Source organism: Phallusia mammillata, chromosome 4 (assembly GCF_965637545.1).
Source record: "Phallusia mammillata chromosome 4, kaPhaMamm4.hap1.1, whole genome shotgun sequence".
Taxonomy (NCBI): domain Eukaryota; kingdom Metazoa; phylum Chordata; class Ascidiacea; order Phlebobranchia; family Ascidiidae; genus Phallusia; species Phallusia mammillata.
In genome coordinates this window covers 7,292,241-7,311,557 of record NC_137255.1, presented here as the reverse complement: position 1 = coordinate 7,311,557, position 19,317 = coordinate 7,292,241, and the positions used below count along the sequence as shown (strand labels likewise).

General features: G+C 35.3%; 2 protein-coding genes and 1 long non-coding RNA gene across 3 annotated transcripts in view; all 3 read left to right on the top strand.

Annotated features, from left to right (window-relative positions):
• The window catches only part of LOC145224136 (cubilin-like), a 28,251-nt gene extending 27,422 nt beyond the window's left edge, over positions 1–829 (top strand). The window contains exons 91-93 of the mRNA XM_080090569.1: positions 10–136; positions 222–290; positions 485–829. Coding sequence (XP_079946695.1) covers positions 10–136; positions 222–290; positions 485–807 — 519 coding nt within the window. The 3' untranslated portion in view covers positions 808–829. The remainder of the gene's footprint in view (positions 1–9; positions 137–221; positions 291–484) is intronic.
• A 9,478-nt stretch (positions 830–10,307) lies between these two features.
• LOC145222696 (cubilin-like) lies at positions 10,308–18,164 on the top strand. The gene is made up of 25 exons (XM_080088878.1): positions 10,308–10,325; positions 10,661–10,759; positions 10,846–10,987; positions 11,189–11,221; positions 11,356–11,474; positions 11,553–11,636; positions 11,738–11,861; positions 12,293–12,429; positions 12,494–12,583; positions 13,175–13,301; positions 13,584–13,613; positions 13,666–13,799; positions 14,383–14,475; positions 14,537–14,669; positions 15,009–15,029; positions 15,134–15,255; positions 15,726–15,818; positions 15,985–16,117; positions 16,720–16,740; positions 16,808–16,923; positions 17,032–17,127; positions 17,187–17,310; positions 17,478–17,537; positions 17,656–17,697; positions 18,040–18,164. Exons 1-25 carry the CDS (start codon positions 10,308–10,310, stop codon positions 18,162–18,164), a joined length of 2,316 nt encoding a protein of 771 aa, XP_079945004.1.
• An 84-nt stretch (positions 18,165–18,248) lies between these two features.
• Positions 18,249–19,282, top strand: LOC145222384 (uncharacterized). Its single transcript, XR_013859325.1, has 3 exons — positions 18,249–18,319; positions 18,752–18,890; positions 19,250–19,282. It is a non-coding gene; the product is annotated as an uncharacterized LOC145222384 (long non-coding RNA).
• The last annotated feature ends 35 nt before the right edge of the window (positions 19,283–19,317 follow it).

Below are 19,317 nucleotides of genomic sequence, written 5' to 3'. Positions count from 1 at the left end.
TCTTTTTAGAATGGCACCAAATTCTGTAGTTGGCCGTATCCTCAGTCATTGTACAACGTGTCAAGCGCTACTATACTTTTTCATTCGGATGGCATCATTAGTGCTCCTGGTTTTGTTTTGCAGTGGAATATTTCAGGTATGTAATTTTATCAAGTCATCTCAATTATAACAACAAGTTTCTCATGAACGAGAAGAAAACAGTAACACATTGATCGTTACAGAGAGCATGGCATATCCTTCATCTTCTGCAGTAACCGATCCTTTGCAGTCCAGCTCTGTCTCTCAAACAGGTATTCAGAATGCTACAAACCAACGTACAAATATTATTTCTGAATTTACAATCTTCTACATGTGTGGTGTTTCCTTAATTCTTCATGCATTGTAGTGCTTTGCCATTAAACATTTTGATATTTTTATTGGCAAATCCAAACTTTACATTTACTTCAAATCAGTACAGTTATTGTTTATCTACATCACTTTTCAGATATTTCAACAGATTTTTCTGGAGTCACATCGTCATCTTCAACAGGCACGATTACTTCAGTTCCAGGTCAAGCAACGGCTACTCCCTCCACCACAGTTTCGACAAATACTTCAAGTTTAACAAGTTCTAATGTCCAATTATCTACCGAGCCTCCTACTGCAAACGTTAAAAGCAGCACGTCGTCGCCAAGTATTTCTATGTCTACCACTTCTGGGTCAAGTGCTGGTAAAACGACCTCAGGATGCCCATGCATTGGCTACAGTTATTTCCAAATACTTGTTAATATTTTGATTGCATTGTATTTCGGCTTTAATTATGCTTAAAACTGTGTTAGTTTGCAGCATATAAACAAAATGACAGATTTTTATGTTCAATCGTTGTTTTGTTATTGAATTAGTTTTGCCAGAGTTATCTACTGATATTGAAGAATGTGTTTTTTGTGAGTAGCAAAGTTTGATCATAAAATATATTCAAATTATACTTTAATTGTGACCGTTTAATTTCTTTACGAGATTTCGTGTTTCATTATCTTTACATATGCATATTTGTGTGCTCTCCTCTCCATTTAATGAAAGTCTTAGTTTGGACCATTTTGCCCTAAAGCAGTTACAAAATGAACCTATTTCTGTTGCAAAATTCAGGACCAAAACTGTACTTCAAACCATACTTGATCGATTTGTTCAGCGTGTAAAATTATTCGATGTCATAAACGTCTTGTAATGGAAATAGACAACCAAAAAACAAAAGAATACAGGAAAGTAAGCACAAATTTAATTTAGGTGAAAAACTCTATTTTAGTGAAACTGTTAAAAAGAATTGGTCAATATTAAGGAAACATATCATGGTTTAATTTTAACCTTATATTTCGTTTTTCTTCAAAAATAAACTTCTACGCACATGAAACACTATGCTTTTGTACAAAATATGACATACATAAGCATTGATAACCCTGGCCTCATTTTTACATCATTTTCATTTAAATCAATTGATATAACTTGTCAGCCAGGTTAAAAGACGACAAACTAAGTGCATACAACAATAGACTTTTTCTAAAAACGAAACAAATCGAATAACAATTAAAACCGAACGCAATATAATCATGCTTTAGGCTTACACCTGCAAAGGCGTGGTATCTATGCATATTTTAATTATTGTGGTGTGATAATCACATAAATTAAATGACTTATTTAATAAACGGCAAGAATCAAAACACATGATAAGTTATAAAAAGTCTTTTCGTGCACGTTAAAATCTTTGGATCAGCAGAACCAAGGCCAAGAACAGAGAACACATCATTGCGTAATATCCAGACCTCTGTCGACCACTGCCGGATTCAATTGTTTTTGAGAACAAAAACAATACCTCATTAAAATAATAATATACATTTTTACAATTTTTACGCCACCGGTCCGCGAGGGTTTCGTTACCGGGCCGTATAAATTTTTAGGTTAGATGTTACAAACCGTTTGGCCCATGTATCCCGGGGATGATAAGCTAATTTAAGCGTTTTTATTGCTAAATATTTGTAGTTTTTTGAAGATCGGTCCGCGATTAAATTTTAGTTTCAAAAACGGTCCGCCGTGCACAAAAGGTTGCCGACCCCTGTTTTATTCGACCTGTTTAAAGTCCAAATTAGTACCGAATTCCAACATGAGATTGCCATTTACATTTTTTTAAGAGGGCCACAGGTCTTGCAGGGTTACTTGAAGAGGGTCACGAGCTCCAAACGTTACTTTTAGAGGGCCATGGTCCATAAAAGGTTGAGAACCACTAATCTAGGCAAATTACTTATTTGCAATCATGCGTCTTAACTGTTGTTCTTCTCTTTTAGTACACAGGAGTGGATTTTTGCGGAACAAATGAGCCAAAAAGTTTGCGGCTTTATCAACTTCGGTTAGAATCGAATTTGTGTCCGACAACACATTAAGCGGAGCTGGATTTCTTATTCGTTGGCAGTCCATAGGTATTATTTTCTGTTAATAACGTTGATTGTTGGAAAAATAACAAAAATGTGAATTATAATTTTTTTTTTCTTTTTTTCGCTACATGTCAAAATGCAGTCCACTATACCAGCAAAATATTTTTGTAAATGTTATTCGGTCGAATTGTTATGTTAAAATATAAGTAATACTGAATGTACTGATTGTTTCGCACATTTACAAGTAGTATAAAACCAATCAAATTACATTGGCGATCTCATTGTCGCCAAACACTAAGAGATTTTCGCCAATTTCGTAAGTTGTACTTCCTTAAAAATTTGTCGACAATTAGTATTTCGCACATCTGTGCACACTGGTAGTTGCTAATAAGCGTTTGGGCTTGCAGATCGTTGTGATGCGACTCAATTTGCATGCTGGAGTGGAGAATGTATCTCTGCCACCAATCGTTACGATGGCATACGGCATTGTACGGATGATAGTGACGAAATAACATGTGGTAGGTTTGAAATTTTTCCGTTTTTGATTCGTCGTGAAAACTTATATTACTGCTCTGTGTTACAGTCCAAACTCCGGCAAACGACGATGAATGTGGAAAAGTTTTGACCGCTCCAGACTTTACATGGGTAAGCTAATTTTCCAAATGTTTTATTCTTCTTTTAAAATTAGAACGTATTTACGACATTGCCAATGCGGTAGCATTCACGTTTGTTTCAATCAAAGTTTGTGATACTACCTTGTGAGTTGTTTACAATTCTTTAATTGTGGTGTAATTAATTATTGTCTATAAAAATCAATGGCTGTTAATACCAACGCTTTGGTTTCGCCTTTTGAACTAGATATCACATTCCAAAACATAAATTTCCAAAAATGCGAGTAACTGCACTGGTCTGCTGACAACTGGTATTAAAACTTAATTAGTAGAACTATAAACACTAAAAAAATGTAAAACTTCGAATGTCGATAGGTGGGGTAAAGAGCAAAATTATAAATTAACTAACTTGGTTTGGAAAAAAATATAGTAATTTTAGTTACAAAAACCTCATTGAAACCCCAAATACTTGTAAACGTTAATAGGCCCCTTCTTCTATCACTTGTGTTCTTTGCGCTGCAAATCGCTTTTGATAAACTTTTGTTTGATGTGATTTTGATTTGCTTTACCAAATGGACATTCTTCCCTCTTTTCTTCATATTCGCGACAGAACCACAGAATTACTGGTGACAACAAGTTTGTAAACAGGTCGTGGCCAGAAACGTCAACGTATTTTTTTTCTTCTATCACCTAGGCGTTAATGCACTTTGCACAACAAATCGTTTGTGATAAACTTTTGTTTTGTGTGACTATTTTTTTGGGGAACATGTAACTTTTCCGAGCGCAAAAAACAACTAGGCTGTTGCAAAACTTTTTTCTTAACCCTTGTACTACAAACGTAGTAACAGTTTTATGTGCAAATAAACATACTTTTAGCAAAAGTGTACAATTTTAAACCAGTTAATGTGAGGCTTTGTGTACAAAAAGTGTTTCTGACGGCTTTTGATAAATCATGTCTATTTTGGGGGCAAAAGCCGGCAGAAACACTTTAAAATTGTACACTTTTGCTAAAAGTATGTTTATTTGCACATAAAACTGTTACTACGTTTGTAGTACAAGGGTTTAAGAAAAACGTTTTGCAACAGCCTAGTTGTTTTATGCGCTCGGAAAAGTTACATGTTTCCCTTACTATGATCAAAAATGATTGTAGTAGATAAATTAATTCCATGTTTTTTCCAATACTCTGAATTTTGCAGAGCATCATCGATCACTGTCAATGCCGGCATTATTACTCCTAACCAGGTATCTGGTTTTCAGAGTGTGGGTGTAACACAAATCATAAACCACCCAAGCTATAATACGTAAGTTCTCATATTACTCTAGTTAAAGCAGTGCTTGTACAGAAGTCACCCAGAACCACGTGCACTCAGTATATAAATTACGATTTTTAGTATTTAACAGTAATTGTTTGACTTAAATGGGTAAAAATACACTGATTCTTTCCAGCAATTCAAAATAATTTCACTTTTTAATACATTCTATACAAACAGTATAACGACAGAAAACGACATTTCACTTTTGCAACTTGCCACCTAGCTTACATTTTCAACTTCGGTGAGGCCGATCTGCTTACCTGATGACTCGGCCACCTATCGAATACCTACAGGAACAACCTGCATAACCAGCGGATTCGGAGATCTAGGTTTGATTTTTACGGAAAAAATGTAATCTTTCGACACCAGAGATTATTCAAAATTAAAATGAACAGCCAGTTCTTACACGCGGACCTGTGCAAATTATTTACTCACTAATAAATAAACTTTTCTTAGCAGGATGCAATTTTCTGTTACACTTTTGCTTTTAAGATAAAGCTCATGGTTGGACAAAACAAAACTGATAACTTTTTATACTCTCTACAGAAACTGATTACGGGTTAGCAACCACGCTGCAACAGGTTCGCGTACGGCAACATATTGGACACTCACGTTTGTGCTGGAGATTTTACCAACGGGGGTGTTGATTCTTGTCAGGTGATTATGACTAGCGCCTATAAACTAACATATTAAAATTAGGCTTGAAAAATAGGGCATAAACTTTTTAACACACAAGTTTCTGTTTTAAATGTAACTTATATACTTTGGAACATTACACGGACTTTAACAAAAATAAATACGTTTTAGGCAACTTTAATTACAATTTTGTGCTTTGTTACAAACATATACTTACCTGCTGAAGAAGTTTCTGACTGATTAGTCTGATCCAACACTATGTTCACAAATACAATCAATAAAAATACAAGCGATACATTCAACTGAACGTAGCCTGTTGTCCGGAGCCCTTTGAACCACCACATGTCTTTAGTTCAGCAAAAAAGCCACCAAAAATTTCTGCAGAACTTCTTGCTTTGCTGTAAAACAAAGTTTTACAGCTTCATTTATTTTCTTGTGGCAAACTAAATGAACATCACTCGAAAAGATTTATGTGAGTACATAGCACTATTACAAGAAACCAGTTAAACCACTAAAGCTGTTACTGAACGTCATTTTCAAACTACCTCTTTTCTGCAAAGGTAACCCCAATAGAATGTTGTTGTCTCAAACATGAGCTCTAGTCAGAAATCCCCTTTTTATTTTAGCCTAGTTTTACCTAAGGCAACAGTTTTATTTGCGAACATCGAAAGATACGGTTGTTTGGAGATCCTAAGTCTTCTGACGTCATCTCTAGTCTGCCCCGTTTGTTTTCAGTCATGCGTGAAAGTTTCCTAATGCGGCCTTTAAACACTCAACAACTATTGTAGTATTTTGCCACATTTTTATCTGAATATAATAATTTTTTCTCTTTTCCAATTAAAAGCTGTTATTTAAACAGACATTTACAGAAATTTAATTTATAAATAAAAACTCATATGTTATGGATAGAAACGTTGAACACCGTTCTTCTAACTAAAAATAAGTGTTAAGTTTCATCCAAGGGTGCACAACCTTCGGCCGTACGGCCACAGGGACGAGTCATCAGACTACACAGTTGATCTTCATACTGTGCAGCTCAATCTGTGAATCAAGTTAGACATTAATCTGGGTTTTTTGAGCGCTAATAGATGGTATATGCATATGATATATCCCAGTTTCTTTACATCGGTAATTTTAGAACAAAATCCAGCAGATAATTGGCGGCTGTTGGTGAAATAAGGATCTGCAATACGGCCGTCGGAGCGAAAAGGTTGTGCAGTCCTGGTTTAAGTGTATCAAATCAGATTAAAAAATCACATGCGGCCTTTGGCATAACTTCCAAACTGCAATGTGACCCTCGAACCCCCACGAGTTTGACACCCCTGGTATAGAGACCATTTCTCCTCATTCACTTGGGGCAAACGATTTGGTTATCATTGTGTGACTTCATAGTACGAACACTAAAACCTTATAAAGTTCAACATTTTGTTAGGACTTTTGTATTTGTTTTTGTAAGGTTAAAGTTAGATGAGTTAACAAACGTTTCCAAAATCATTTTCCATATTTTTGTTTTGTTTCAAGTTCACACAATTTGTTCTGTCTTTTCTGTGTTATTGAAGTAAATGGGTCTACAAAAAAGGGTTGTACCGAACTAGTCGGTCAGCTAAGCATTTCTATGCAGTGAGATGTATGGTTACAAAACTTGCCGAAAGTCAAACCATGTACACTAAATCACACGCGTAATGATGCTGCCCATGACAGCATCCGGTAGGGGTTCACCAAGTTGATATTAGTCAGCAAGTTGATATTAGTCAACAAATGTTAGTGTATATACAAGCTAACGATAACGACTTTTTCTTAAGAATTTGCAGTTTTCAGGCTTATAAGAGAAGTTGTTCTACGTCTTTCGGGTAGCTTTTACCAAAGATTTGAATTTCACTTTACACTGGCTTGATTCGGTGTGCGCCTTTCCGATATTTCGTAAGCATATGGAGCACTTACACAAGAAAGGGTTTGCCATTGATACGGAAGATCCACTTTTAAAGGACTACGTTTTGGTATTGATGCTAAGACACTATACGTTTCAGCGAAAGTATCAAGTGTCAAACTACTTCCAAAAAACTATTTTTTACGGTTTGAGCGCAATTAAAAGTGGAAATTTTTTTTAGACGTATTGTTATTGTCCCTTGCTTAGATATAAATCCCAGGATCGGGATTCCCCAGGTTTTTATTTTCCAATCCTGGAATTTTCCAAGATTAAAGCCTAGAACAAAAGTACATTTTCAGCTTTTTTACCGCAACGAAATGGGCAGGAACCGCGATAACCCCGGGATCAGAATTCAGAAACTAAACTCACGTTCCGGAACCGGGATTTCCCAATCCTAATTATTTGTTGTTGTGCGTGCAGTTGCAAAGTACTATCCCAACGACTGAACTCAATTCATTAGTTAAATAACTTTATTTTAATCAGAAATCGACATTATTGTTTCCCTATAGCAGTGCCATTTCAATTCCCATTTCCCATTTCAGTTTTCACATTTCCCATTCAGTTGCCGTTATTGTTAACTTGGCGGTCTGTGTTCGCTAAAATCATGTCACGGATCATATTTGGAAACGGAAGTGTGACTGCAACACAAGACATGATTTGCCATAACGCAGCGGCAGTTCGTGTTTGCAACCGAAACAAAAAAAATCCCTTGTCAATGAGTTCGATGCAAGATTGGAGTTGAATAAAAGGATAAAGAGAGCTTGTTTGGTAGACTCAATACAGATTGCAGAGTTAAGGAAAAGAATTGTTGTTAAGCTTACAGAGCACTAAATAGTTACATTGTTGGTTGGAGGTTTGTCTTGTTCTGTACGTTGTATCATCGAGTACAATAGCACTAGGCTACTGCTATTGGAAGTCAAATAATTACAACAGAGCAGAAACGAAGGTCTAATGCTAAGGCAATATAATCCCACTTTACAGTTTATCATAGATATGCAGTGAACAATGAGATTCTGATCATTATTAGGGAACAGGCACCATTTTTGTGAACGGCACCAACGCAAATTGTTTTGCCTTCAGGATGACCAATATCCGGATTGGATCATATCAACTTCTTGTTATTTCGGTAACCAAGGCAGTATATATTTCAGGCAAGATTATGTGTACGTCTAGGCTTTCCGTTGCTTACTGCATTGCTTCTGCAAAAAGAATAAAGTACTGGTATGAGCGATGTACTATAGCGAGTCATAACATTGGCTTAAGGCCACTAAGTTAGACTAGGTCAAGTATTGGATGTGGCGGTTCGTTGATTTGCAAATAGCTACCTATCTTATCAAACAAACGTCTGACATTTATAATTTCATTTCATTCTTTAGTTTTAGAGAGTGCTTTATGAGCTTCATTGCCAATCAGTCGCGTGTCGTTTAAATAGCTAAAAATTCATTCGTAATCAACGAACACTGTGTTCATTTATTGCAATTTTGATACGACGTATACTCGAGCTGTTGCATTGTTTGCGTGCACAGCGTTTCGTTGGAAATACGTAGTCGACGTCGGTAGATGTTTGCAAACAAATGTGTTACTTAAATCAATTCAGCTCCAAACCCGATCACTACAATCCCTTAGAACTGCTAGCCCAGTGAGGTTATAGAAATTGAAAAATCGACAAAAATATCTGTTTGACTACTCCGTATGTCCATGAGTTTTTTATGCTGTTTTTAACAATGGTGATAATTTTTATTTTCTATTTTGGCTTATGTTTGTCTCTGTATAGTTTTTCAGGCCAGGTTTATTCTTCCTTTGTATGTAGGTATGAGATTAATGTTTGATTTGAACTTTATAGACTTGGTGAAGTATTGCAGGGGCAATAACAAAACCTTGGCATGTTATTACAACTAGGAAAGCTTGGGAAATGTGAATTTACAGTAATATCCCATTTTCTTCTCTGAAACTTGATTTCCGACTCGTTCTTTAATGACGTAATAGCGATGGGAGAATGCTAACGTCTCAAATGACGTGATTGACGATAATTTGCGGTCGTTAGTTTTATGTCGTTAGTTTTATGGAGCACGAATGCAATGCTAATTTTTTTGGAAAGGAATTTTGTTTTAGCATTAATCAGTGATGGGGAGACTCGAGTCAGTGACTCAAGTAACCTTTTTGGACTTGACTTGACTTGATTCGAGTCTGAGCGGTGGAAAGACTTGATTTGACTCGGACTCGGCACACCACCAACACAAAGGAAATTCCTCAACAGAAAACCTGTTCTGTTGGATTCAACCAAACAATAGCAGCAGTTTACTGTGCGATGCGTAGTTAGTTTTGCTTAACTGTCACGTAAGGAGGTCGCTGCTACATGCAAAAACTTTCTTACGCTGTCATTTAAGCGTTGTAGTTGCCGCTTGATTTTGAGCGATTGGAGTATTTGTCAAGACCAAGTAGGCTATTAGCTCTTAAGCACTTATTTTTGCTGTACAACGCATCGCATGTAGTAAAAACAGTAATTTTGGATTGAAATTATAAGAAGATTTTGTCCACGCTGTTTAATGTGTCAATCAACATGCTTCAGTACAAGTTGTCTCTAAGAAAGGGACGCCGTTGATGGGTTATGTTCGAAGTAATGAAGTAGTGTCAGTGTCAGTTTTTTGAAGTAGTATGGTAAAAAAGTCGCGATGAACCATTCCAAATAAATAACGGTCCAAAACTTCGAAAACTTACTTTCAAGAACTTTTTAAGACTTGCCTTGACTCGAACCCCTGATGACTTGACTTGACTTGAGGCTCGAATCTCAATTGACTCGACTTGACTTAGGACTCGAACCCTACTGACGTAACTTGACTTGAGACTCGACTAAAATGACTCGTTACCCAACCCTGGCATTAATATTTAGGATACGTTGGCAGTCCATGTCTGCAACCTGACAATATTAACAGCCCATACAATACTTCTATTACTTAACTTTTTTGTCGTTACGGAACTATAAGTATTTCAGGGGCACTTAAGTCATCATAATAAAACTAAAACGGACTTTCCGTTTAGAATCTTTACTATGTTTTTCTGAAAGCAATTGCAATTTTAAACTCATTTTAAACTGTATCGCAAACAAGGAATATCACCAATCTGCATTGCTATTAATACCTATTTTTAAAGTGGTTGGTCGTAATTTATGCAAGTTTTAATATATGCAAAAATTAATATATGCGATTGTTTTGAAAACTATTTTTGATTCACTATGAATCAAACGTTATGTTTAATGCAATAGAATTGACAGTATGCAAATTTTACCATGTAAGTTACTATATTTTGCAGAACAAGCTGACGCGTGGACACACGCGCGCTATAGAAATGCAGTTACTACATATTTTATTTTTGCTTTGCCTGTTGCTTGAATGTAAAAACTCAAAAGCGTGGCGCATTAATGACACAGCTATACAAGGTAAGCAATAGAATTAAATATAACCAACGTTACAAAATATATGTCGATTACAAAATTACAAGCAAATCGCACTTTCGCGTTTCAGCTTGTGTCAATGGTGTTGTCATAAACGGTACATCTGGAAAAATCCACATTCCAGCCGATATCACATCGCCAATTCCAAACTCTTTATACTGCACCTGGACAATTGAAGTGGCAGCAAACAAGGTGCGCTATCATCTTTCTTTGTTTACTTCTCTAAATTTAAAAACAAATATATGCATAAAGTAACGCACAAATCTTTAATAAGGTCTGTATGAATAACCTGTACGTATTAAAACTAAACCTTTTTACAGGCAATAAACATGAGTTTTCCAGTGTTTCAACTGTCAAACCAGACATTCTGCTACGACAGTTACATTCAATTTTTCAACGGTCGTTCATACCAAAGTGTGGTATGTAATATCCACTTTAGTGTTGGACGTTTTTGTCCAAATGTTTTTAATGCGTAAGCTATGAACGATTTTGATGTGTTTTGTAGTTGAACGGTGTTCGTTGGTCAAAACCACCAAGATCGTTCACATCAGCATCAAATGTAGTACGGATTATATTCAATTACAACAGTTATTGTGGTTATGCAAATCGCGACATTGGAATCGTGGAGATCCAATGGTCCGTTGCAGGTAAACCATTCCTTAGTTTTTGGTGTTTTAATATAATTTGGCGTAAAATACATGTTTGTTTTGTAGTTTAAACAATGTCTTTTAACTGATTCTTTCTTAATATCGCTGAAAAATTTTAGCCTTACTGTTTGTTATTAGTAACTATGTTTGTAAAAGGTTAAACCTAAAGAAGGACTATTAAACAAGTTGATATGTTTCTAGATCCAGTAACATTTTCTCCCACCCCTGCAACAAGTAAGTTTTTCTGATTTAAAGTTATAAAAATATTGTAAGGCTTAATTTTTCGTGTGTGCATTTTTCGCGCACTCTAAAGGAACAAGGGTATTCTGGAAATTTACCCACCTTGTTTTGTTGTATATCATTTTTAGCTTTCAATTGTGGACATAGCATTGCAAAGAGAAATGGAACAATTTACTCTCCGAATTATCCCTCCAAATACCCAAACAATCAAGATTGTCATTGGGTCATACCAGCTGCAAGTAATGAGGTAGTTTGTAGATTTGGTTTATTATATACAAATTTTCTCATTACAAAAGCATAACATGTGTTTTATACTTTATTTCAGTACGTTCTAATCTATTTTCGAAGTATCGATATCGAATACACATACGATTGTCGTTGGGACTATTTGATCATTTCAGCTAATAAAGTAAGTCATGTAGTATAGTTCACAAAATATAAATATAGGAATAATTTAATAGATTATTATTTGAGAGATCTTTTTGTAAATGTAAAAAAACATGTTTTTAGAACACTACAACCTTCTGCAAATTGTTTGTGAGTAATGTATTTTACCCTGGAGAGACCGATTTATATTTTCATTCTGATGACATGGTCAGCTATTCTGGATTCGCTCTTGACTATCAGGTTGTAGGTACGTTGTGTTAGGACTAAAGCCTAGAATGATTCGACTAGTACCTCACATTCTACAAACGACAAAGATAAGAAGCTGTTAAATGTTAAACGGTAGGGATGGGCCGAACCGAACCAAGACCCGAGCAAACTAATATTCGAAAGGGTATCTAAGGAGAACAAGGACTTTTTAAAAAATATGCTAAATGGGAAACGGTAACTTCTGGAGCCTGTACAGCCTAATATCCCGCTGGTGACGTTAGGGGCCTTGGAAAGTTACAAAACTCGCGTGGAATTAGGAATGTTTATGACGTCACAATGCAAGCGGGTTTGGCCAAGCAACGAGCATTAACGTGAGATGCTCGGTGCTCGACCAAACAGAACATTTGCTGTTTTGGCCTCTTCCCTTTTAAACGGCACCAACCAATATATAGGTCATGATTTATTTTCCAGATATGTCCTTTGCCGCTTGTGCTGGTGGAGTTAATCTAACATCACTCTCCGGTAATTTCTCAAATGTTGAATTTTCCAATTCAAATATGTATTTAACATTAAAGTGCAAGTGGACGTTGCTTGTTCAGGAAGGAAAGGTTAGTCAAATATTTTTAGTTGGTAAAGTGTCTTGTAAAACTGCTTATGTTTAATTGGTTGCAGGAGGTCACCGTGTCCTTTAGCAAATTTAGCAACAACACATCGTGCTACAATAACTACTTGCGTGTTTATGACGAACGTCGCATTAACTTGGTAAGTTTTTTTATATTACATTTTCCAGACTGATAGTGACCATGTTTACTGCTAGTACCAGTAGTATGTTCATTTTTGATTTTTTTTTAAACCACTCGGTAACCCCCAGTCTGCAGAACATGGCAGTTCCCGACGAGATCTCGTGCGTGCAGGACCTACATGTCCCGCGTGCGCGCGTGCACGACCCGTAAGTTCGCGTGCACGACCCGTAAGTTCGCGTGCAAGACCAAATTCAGCAGGCGCAAAGCAAGTAAAAGAGGTCAATACAGCCCAATTAAATGCCTTTGGTGCAAAATTTTCGCGTGCAAACCCCAAAACTTGGCGTGCAAAAAAATTTTTTCAAAAAAAACTCGCGCGTGCAGCTGCCACACTCTGCAGACTGGGGTAACCCTACTACCCACTAATTAGCTGGCTCTGATTGGGTTTAATGCGGTAAAATTACAACTGTACATGTTTAATAACTTTTTATGTGTATTTTTAGCTTTTAGCCTTTAAGAATATTGTTGAATACAAATACTATTTTTCGCTACAAAATTGATCACCAAAACCACAAAAAAATGTTGTTTTATTCATTTGATCTAACCTTTACAGTTAATTGATGGGATCATTTGCAACACACCACCGAAAAGCTTTACTTCGCCTTCTAACATTATTTTCGAGTACAACACATATTCCTACAGTGGCCGGCGGATGTTTGAAGTTACTTGGAAATCCTCAGGTATAACAAATTATGTCGAGTCCACCGAAAAGTGATGATGTATTTTTAGCATCATTGAGTCATAGTCATAAACTTATTATTACTGCGTAATGAAAAAACCGACGGTTAAAGCATTTTCAAAACTTTTTAAACTACATAAAAAAAAACATAAAACGTAGGCTGTGAGGCTGCTTTACTGAAAATAAGTTTTGATCATTTTGTCATCTAAAGTGTGCATGTAAACCTCTGACGTTTTAAGTGATTTGTTTTGTGTAAACTTCTTCAATTGGCATGTGGTTTCAGAACGACGAAACACTACTCTACTGCCCGAAGGTATGTTTTGTCTTTGGTAGTTTTTGTTAACGTCTACATAACATTTCACCAGCTGTGATTTTCTCAGTTTTGAATTGTTCCTTTTCTTTGACGGAGGCAAATGGAATTATTACACTACCCAACTACCCTAAAAGTTATCCCAACAATTTTATATGTCGATGGGAGATTCAAAACCAAAAACATCATGTAAGTTGATTTGTTTGTCTGCAAAAATGGTGATAAAAATTACTTTTAGAAAATAATTTTTTGACGACTTCACCCACCCCCTTACCTCAGGAGGATTATTTGAATAGATTTTTAGTTGCGAGGAAGATTTGTAACCATACAACGTTCTAATTTTTATTACTCGCCTATTACCATTTATTTGGAATGATTTTTTTATTACTCGACGATTTACTGTGTTATATCCTGGTTTGGTGGTCGTTAAACAAATATTTGCTATGCTTTATTGGTCAAATTGATGCTTTGCCTTTTCACTGCATCATACCTGGTAGCAAACCCCTGTTGTTACTTCGGAGATGTGTATTAATAGAAAGTATATATTAGTTACAAATTGCAACAGTTTTTGGTGTTTTCGTGACTATCTCTGACTTTACTTCAAGTTTCACAATGTATTTATGCCTAAGTAAGTGTAATGTCATAACAGACTACAGGAATCAGCCTCTGTAACAGGGTGGTGACCGACAGATCTGTCTTTACTTGTCAAATATAAAAAATATACTCAAAGAGAGCGGCAGACTTATGTATTTATGCCTTTTTTCATTTTTAGACAATTCGCATTTTTCTTTTGGAGATGGACATCGAAAAGTCCCTTGATTGTCGTGCAGATTTTCTTCATATCGACTACAATAACAATTCAAAGGTTAGTTAATAAGTTTGTTTGTTTGCTTTCATGTGAAATGAGCTGAGAATATTGTTAACAGGGGGAAACACACTGTGGTAGTCCAATTTTCACTCATAAATCAATATCTGTGACAGACTATAACCCTATTATCACGTTTAAGTCTGATAACAGTGTTACTGGAAGAGGATTTGTACTGGCTTGGAGTTCGCGAAGTAAGTTGTGTCATAAAGAATATACCAGTATTTTTTACTTCAATTACTGATTCATAAAACTGTGTATATCCATACAGGATGGTGTATGTTGTTTTTTCTTCAAACGCAATTAAAAGTTTTCTTCGTGTAAATTAAGACAGCTTTGTATCAGTTACCCTGCCTTAGTCAGAAAATCTTTCAAGAATAAAGCCAACGAAAGCTTGGAATAATAATACTATTGATATTGTACCTTGAAAGAACCTTGGAAACAACAAATATGAACATGAAATGTTGATCAAAAACTAAACTTTTCGAACATTACTGAATTTTTTTTGTAATTTATTTACTTATTTTTTCCAGACAGCACAGGAGCCGTAGCAAGTAAGTAAAAATTTAAATACAATTTACTACATGTACACATATTTGATGATAGTCCGTTGGTTTGTTAAAGTGATTTGGTTTAATTAATGCCTACATTGTTTTAGCACCTTCGTGTCAGGCAAGAGACCTAACAAACGAAACGGGTTTTCTAAGTTCACCAGGATTTCCGGAAAATTATCCCAGTAACTCGAGATGCACTTGGTTCCTTACAGCACCTTTACAAAAGGTAAACCCGAGACATTTAATTTGAAATAAAAATCTTAAACAAACTGTTCAATAACTTTTCATTTCTAATCTAGCTTAGGTTTTTACCCGGTTTGGACCGTGCAACGTACAGTCAAATAGGTTTACAAAGTGTAGTAACTTGACGCATAGTGGTCCTGTGTCTGTATGATTGCACATGGACCACCATTTCGGTCTTTTTTTGTGCTCGTTAAAATGTCACTTTACAGTTTACACTGTCGATTTTTTGCCCATTTTTCCATCTGTAATTAAGTCAAAAAACAAAATAATTGTTGCAGCAGTCTAAAATGTGCATGAAATCGCTACGTCAATTTTAAACGGTGTACGGGAGCAGTAAAGGTTTGTGAAAAAAACTACTAAAGAGTGTTTTTTTAAAAATCTTGTAGTTATTAAATGTTGAATAGAGTTAAATAGTAAAATTCAAATAATATATCATTTACGTTTATGATTCAGCTTATTGAGATGAGATTTATAACATTCAACCTTCCGTACAGCTATGACACCTGTACTGGCGTCTATTTGGAGATATCAGAAAATACTACATCTGTAAGTGCATTCTGTGACTTAAATGCATAGCATGTTGCTATCGTTTAACAAGTTTTAGCTAAATATGCTTTTCGGATATTTTAGTCACAATGTGAATGATTCGTTCACACGTTTATTTACTTGTTACTAACATTCGTTTACTTGTTTCATATATTTGTTTGCTTAGGCTACCAAGAGGATTTGTACGTTGCCAAGACGACGTTACACTTTGATAACTCCCGGTAATACGGTTGCTTTGTCATTTAATTCCGACCATCAAACAAACTATCGAGGATTTCTGCTATATTGGAGAATGACAGGTAATATTACATGTTTGAGTACTTGATAACCTTTTTTAAACATTTTTACATTTTCTGCTCATTAATGCTTTCTTTGAAGGGGCCTCGCACAGTTTTTGGTCGTTTTTTTTTCTAACACTGGTTTGTTCATATGTTTCGTCACAAAAGAGCAATTCAAACAGATATAAAAGTTTACCTGTGATTAATAGACACTTAAAAGTGTGCCAAAATATATTTCAACCCGCCTCATTACGTTAGTTACATTTCGCTGATAGTAATTTTAGTTTAACCCTTACTACTTCAATGCTATGTTTTTTGGGTTGTCTGGTACAAGTTTTAAAATAAACGGATAAAGCCAGAGAATAAATTTTCAAACAAAATGTTGTATTATTTTAATTTGATTCTTCTAATTTTTAATTTGTTTTAATTGATTTTAAAATGTACTTACTTATGTTCTACTTATGTAAAGAATTTTTTTTAAAGGTTTGGTTCAGTTGAACCGCTTACAGTGTTTATCATAAAGTTGTCCTTTTAAACCTAAAAACTATCAAGAATTCCCATTCTGTTTATTATTGGCGCCCTTTTTATTAAAACTTAAAATTAAAAGAAATATATTTTTACAGATCGTAATACAAGTGCGCCAGGTAAGACAATTTTTGAAACTAAAAATGAAATTTGAGCAAATTTGCGTTTTACATACCTATTTTGCAGATTCGTGTGGTGGCACCTTTAACAGAACAAGTGACAATATCCGGTCCCCAAATTATCCGAACGGTTACGCTTCTAACCTTGACTGCTTCTGGAAAATTGTTCCCCCTTCAGGACAGGTTCATAACTAACTAAATGATTTGGAGTGGGTGTACTCCATATTTCTTAAATTATAGAATTACTTGTGGCTGTGCGTTGCAAATAATCTATAATTGTCGCTTTTTCAGTACTCAAGATATACTCTTTATTCTTCCTCGATCGATCTTGAAAGAAGCAAGAATTGCTCCTTGGACTATTTAGAAATCTCCCTTGATGGCAAACCTGTAAGAGTCATGATTTTAATAACCACAGTATGAAATTGCAGACATTCATTTATTTTCAGATCGGCCAAAGATATTGTTCCAACGAATTTTTTTCCCATCGTTTTTATTCGTACGCAACTGTTACCTTTCATTGCGATGCGTTTCTTGGGGGCAACGGGTTCTCCCTTTACTGGTATGGCACAGGTAAGATGGTTTTTGTTAATTTTGGTAGAATTTGCAAGTTGTCTTTTCAGCTTTTACTTATTGTTTTTGCACTACCGAAGTTTGCAATTATGCAAGTTAGTTTCACTCCTTTTTTAGTTTTTAAATGTTATTTCCTTCTAGACTTTTTCCATTTCTTTATTTTCCAGATGTAGTTTTGAACGCAACGCTTAACTCAACCAACATGCCATTTACCTCAAGCTACTATGGTTTGTTCTTTTAGTTTGTTGTTATTGTTTATAAGCAATACTACTACTTGGTCAAAGTTCCAGATAATTTGCTACAATATATATTGTTTATTCATTTTGTCGTTTTTTTACATTTCAGAAACCAATCAAACTGCTATTACCAATGCTACAAGTTCGAATGGTAGGTAACCGTTTTTTTTTGCAAATTTTGACTTGTTGCTTTTACTCTAAATTAATTTAATGTTGTTAAAAGAATATAGTTACGAATCGCATTTCAAATTTTTATTTTTATTTTCTTTAGGCACGACGAGCTGGCGACCAGGTACTATTGGCTTAAGTCAGTCACTGTGATAAGTTTTGAGTTCTAATGTAAGTTCTGCTGTGTTCAGCATCTACTGGCACTTGAACAGTAATGCTTTTTTCCTTGGACAGTAAATGTTGATAGCTCTGCAATGCCACTATCATGTAGTTTTGAAATTTTACAATAAAAAACTGAATATACTTTCATATGGGTACACAATAGGTTGCAAGTCGGACAATTTTATTTACGAAAACCAAGGCTCTTTGGCAATACCTGGAACCACGACAGATGAATACCCAAGCACCTATTGTACCTGGACAGTTCAAGCATCATTTGGAAAGGTTTAAATTACGCCATTTTTCAGCATAAATTTAATAGTTTAACGCATCTTTATGTTTTCTAGGTTCTAAACGTCAGCTTTTCGGAATACAATTTAATATCCAGTCTGGAATGCAGCAGACTATACATTCAGGTTTACCAAGGTTCTCGGTGGCAAAACGTGGTAAGAAATAGAATACAAAAACAATATAGAACTCATACGGGTACTAGTGTTGTTTTTAAACCACGAATATTTAAGTAGGTTTGGATGCAATGCAATATTAAGGAACGCTTGGGTATGGACTTAGTTACGCGGGAAACTTAAAAACACGATTATTGTTAACAATATTTTACGTAAAATTTGCCACTCTTGTGCGATCGTGTGTGTATTGGAAAAGATATTAGGCTGTTTTAGAGTTCGTGTCTTTGTTGAATGTAAGACTAAAATGGCAAAATAGGTTTTATGCAACCAGAAGTGTATTTGCTGGTCTTTATGCATTATTCGGACAAACTTTTGTCAGTCTGCTGTAACTTTAATTCCGAAAGTCCGCTGAATTTAGGGTGCATTAGATAAGAACTTTCTTAGAATTTAAACACGGCGTACATTGTATTATAGTACAAGCAACCTCTGTGTTCAAATTCTAAACCAAAGTCGTTCGTGTCAAATTCCAATGTGCTATACGTGGTGTTGAGTTATTTCTGGGAAGGAACATACACAAGTCCAGGTCACGTGACTGTCAACTGGGAAGCTGTCGGTAAGAAAACTTGCTTTTTTTGTAGCAACATGTAAGTAATCACTTCTGCTATTGAGGGCTTACACAAATGTGATAATAATAGCACTTCACCAAATTAAAAATTAGTTTTTTTCTTTTTTACCTTCAGATGGTAAATACAGTGCTTTCTCGATTATTCGTATTTCGTTTGAGAAAAGTTTTTTATAGTTTTGAGAAAGCTTTGTATTTATAAAACGTTTTCTATTTGTTGACATGAAGCTGGAGGTGTGCGACTTTTATCAACTGTTTATATTTGCTAACTTGGTTCCAATTAGACCGTGTAATCAATGAAAAATGTAATTACCCTCAACACGAGAATTAAATTTTGGGTATTTTTCTAGATCCTGTGAACTACACAATTACGCCAGTTACTGGTAGGTTCGGGTTTGTTAGCCTACATTTTACAAGG

What these genes read in the sequence shown, in the direction of transcription:
- LOC145222696 (XM_080088878.1), top strand. An exon ending in AGTTACTTGGAAATCCTCAG is followed by an intron (nt 13,302 to 13,583) that starts GTATAACAAATT and finishes ATGTGGTTTCAG; the next exon opens with AACGACGAAACACTACTCTA. An exon ending in CCTTTACTGGTATGGCACAG is followed by an intron (nt 17,311 to 17,477) that starts GTAAGATGGTTT and finishes TTTATTTTCCAG; the next exon opens with ATGTAGTTTTGAACGCAACG.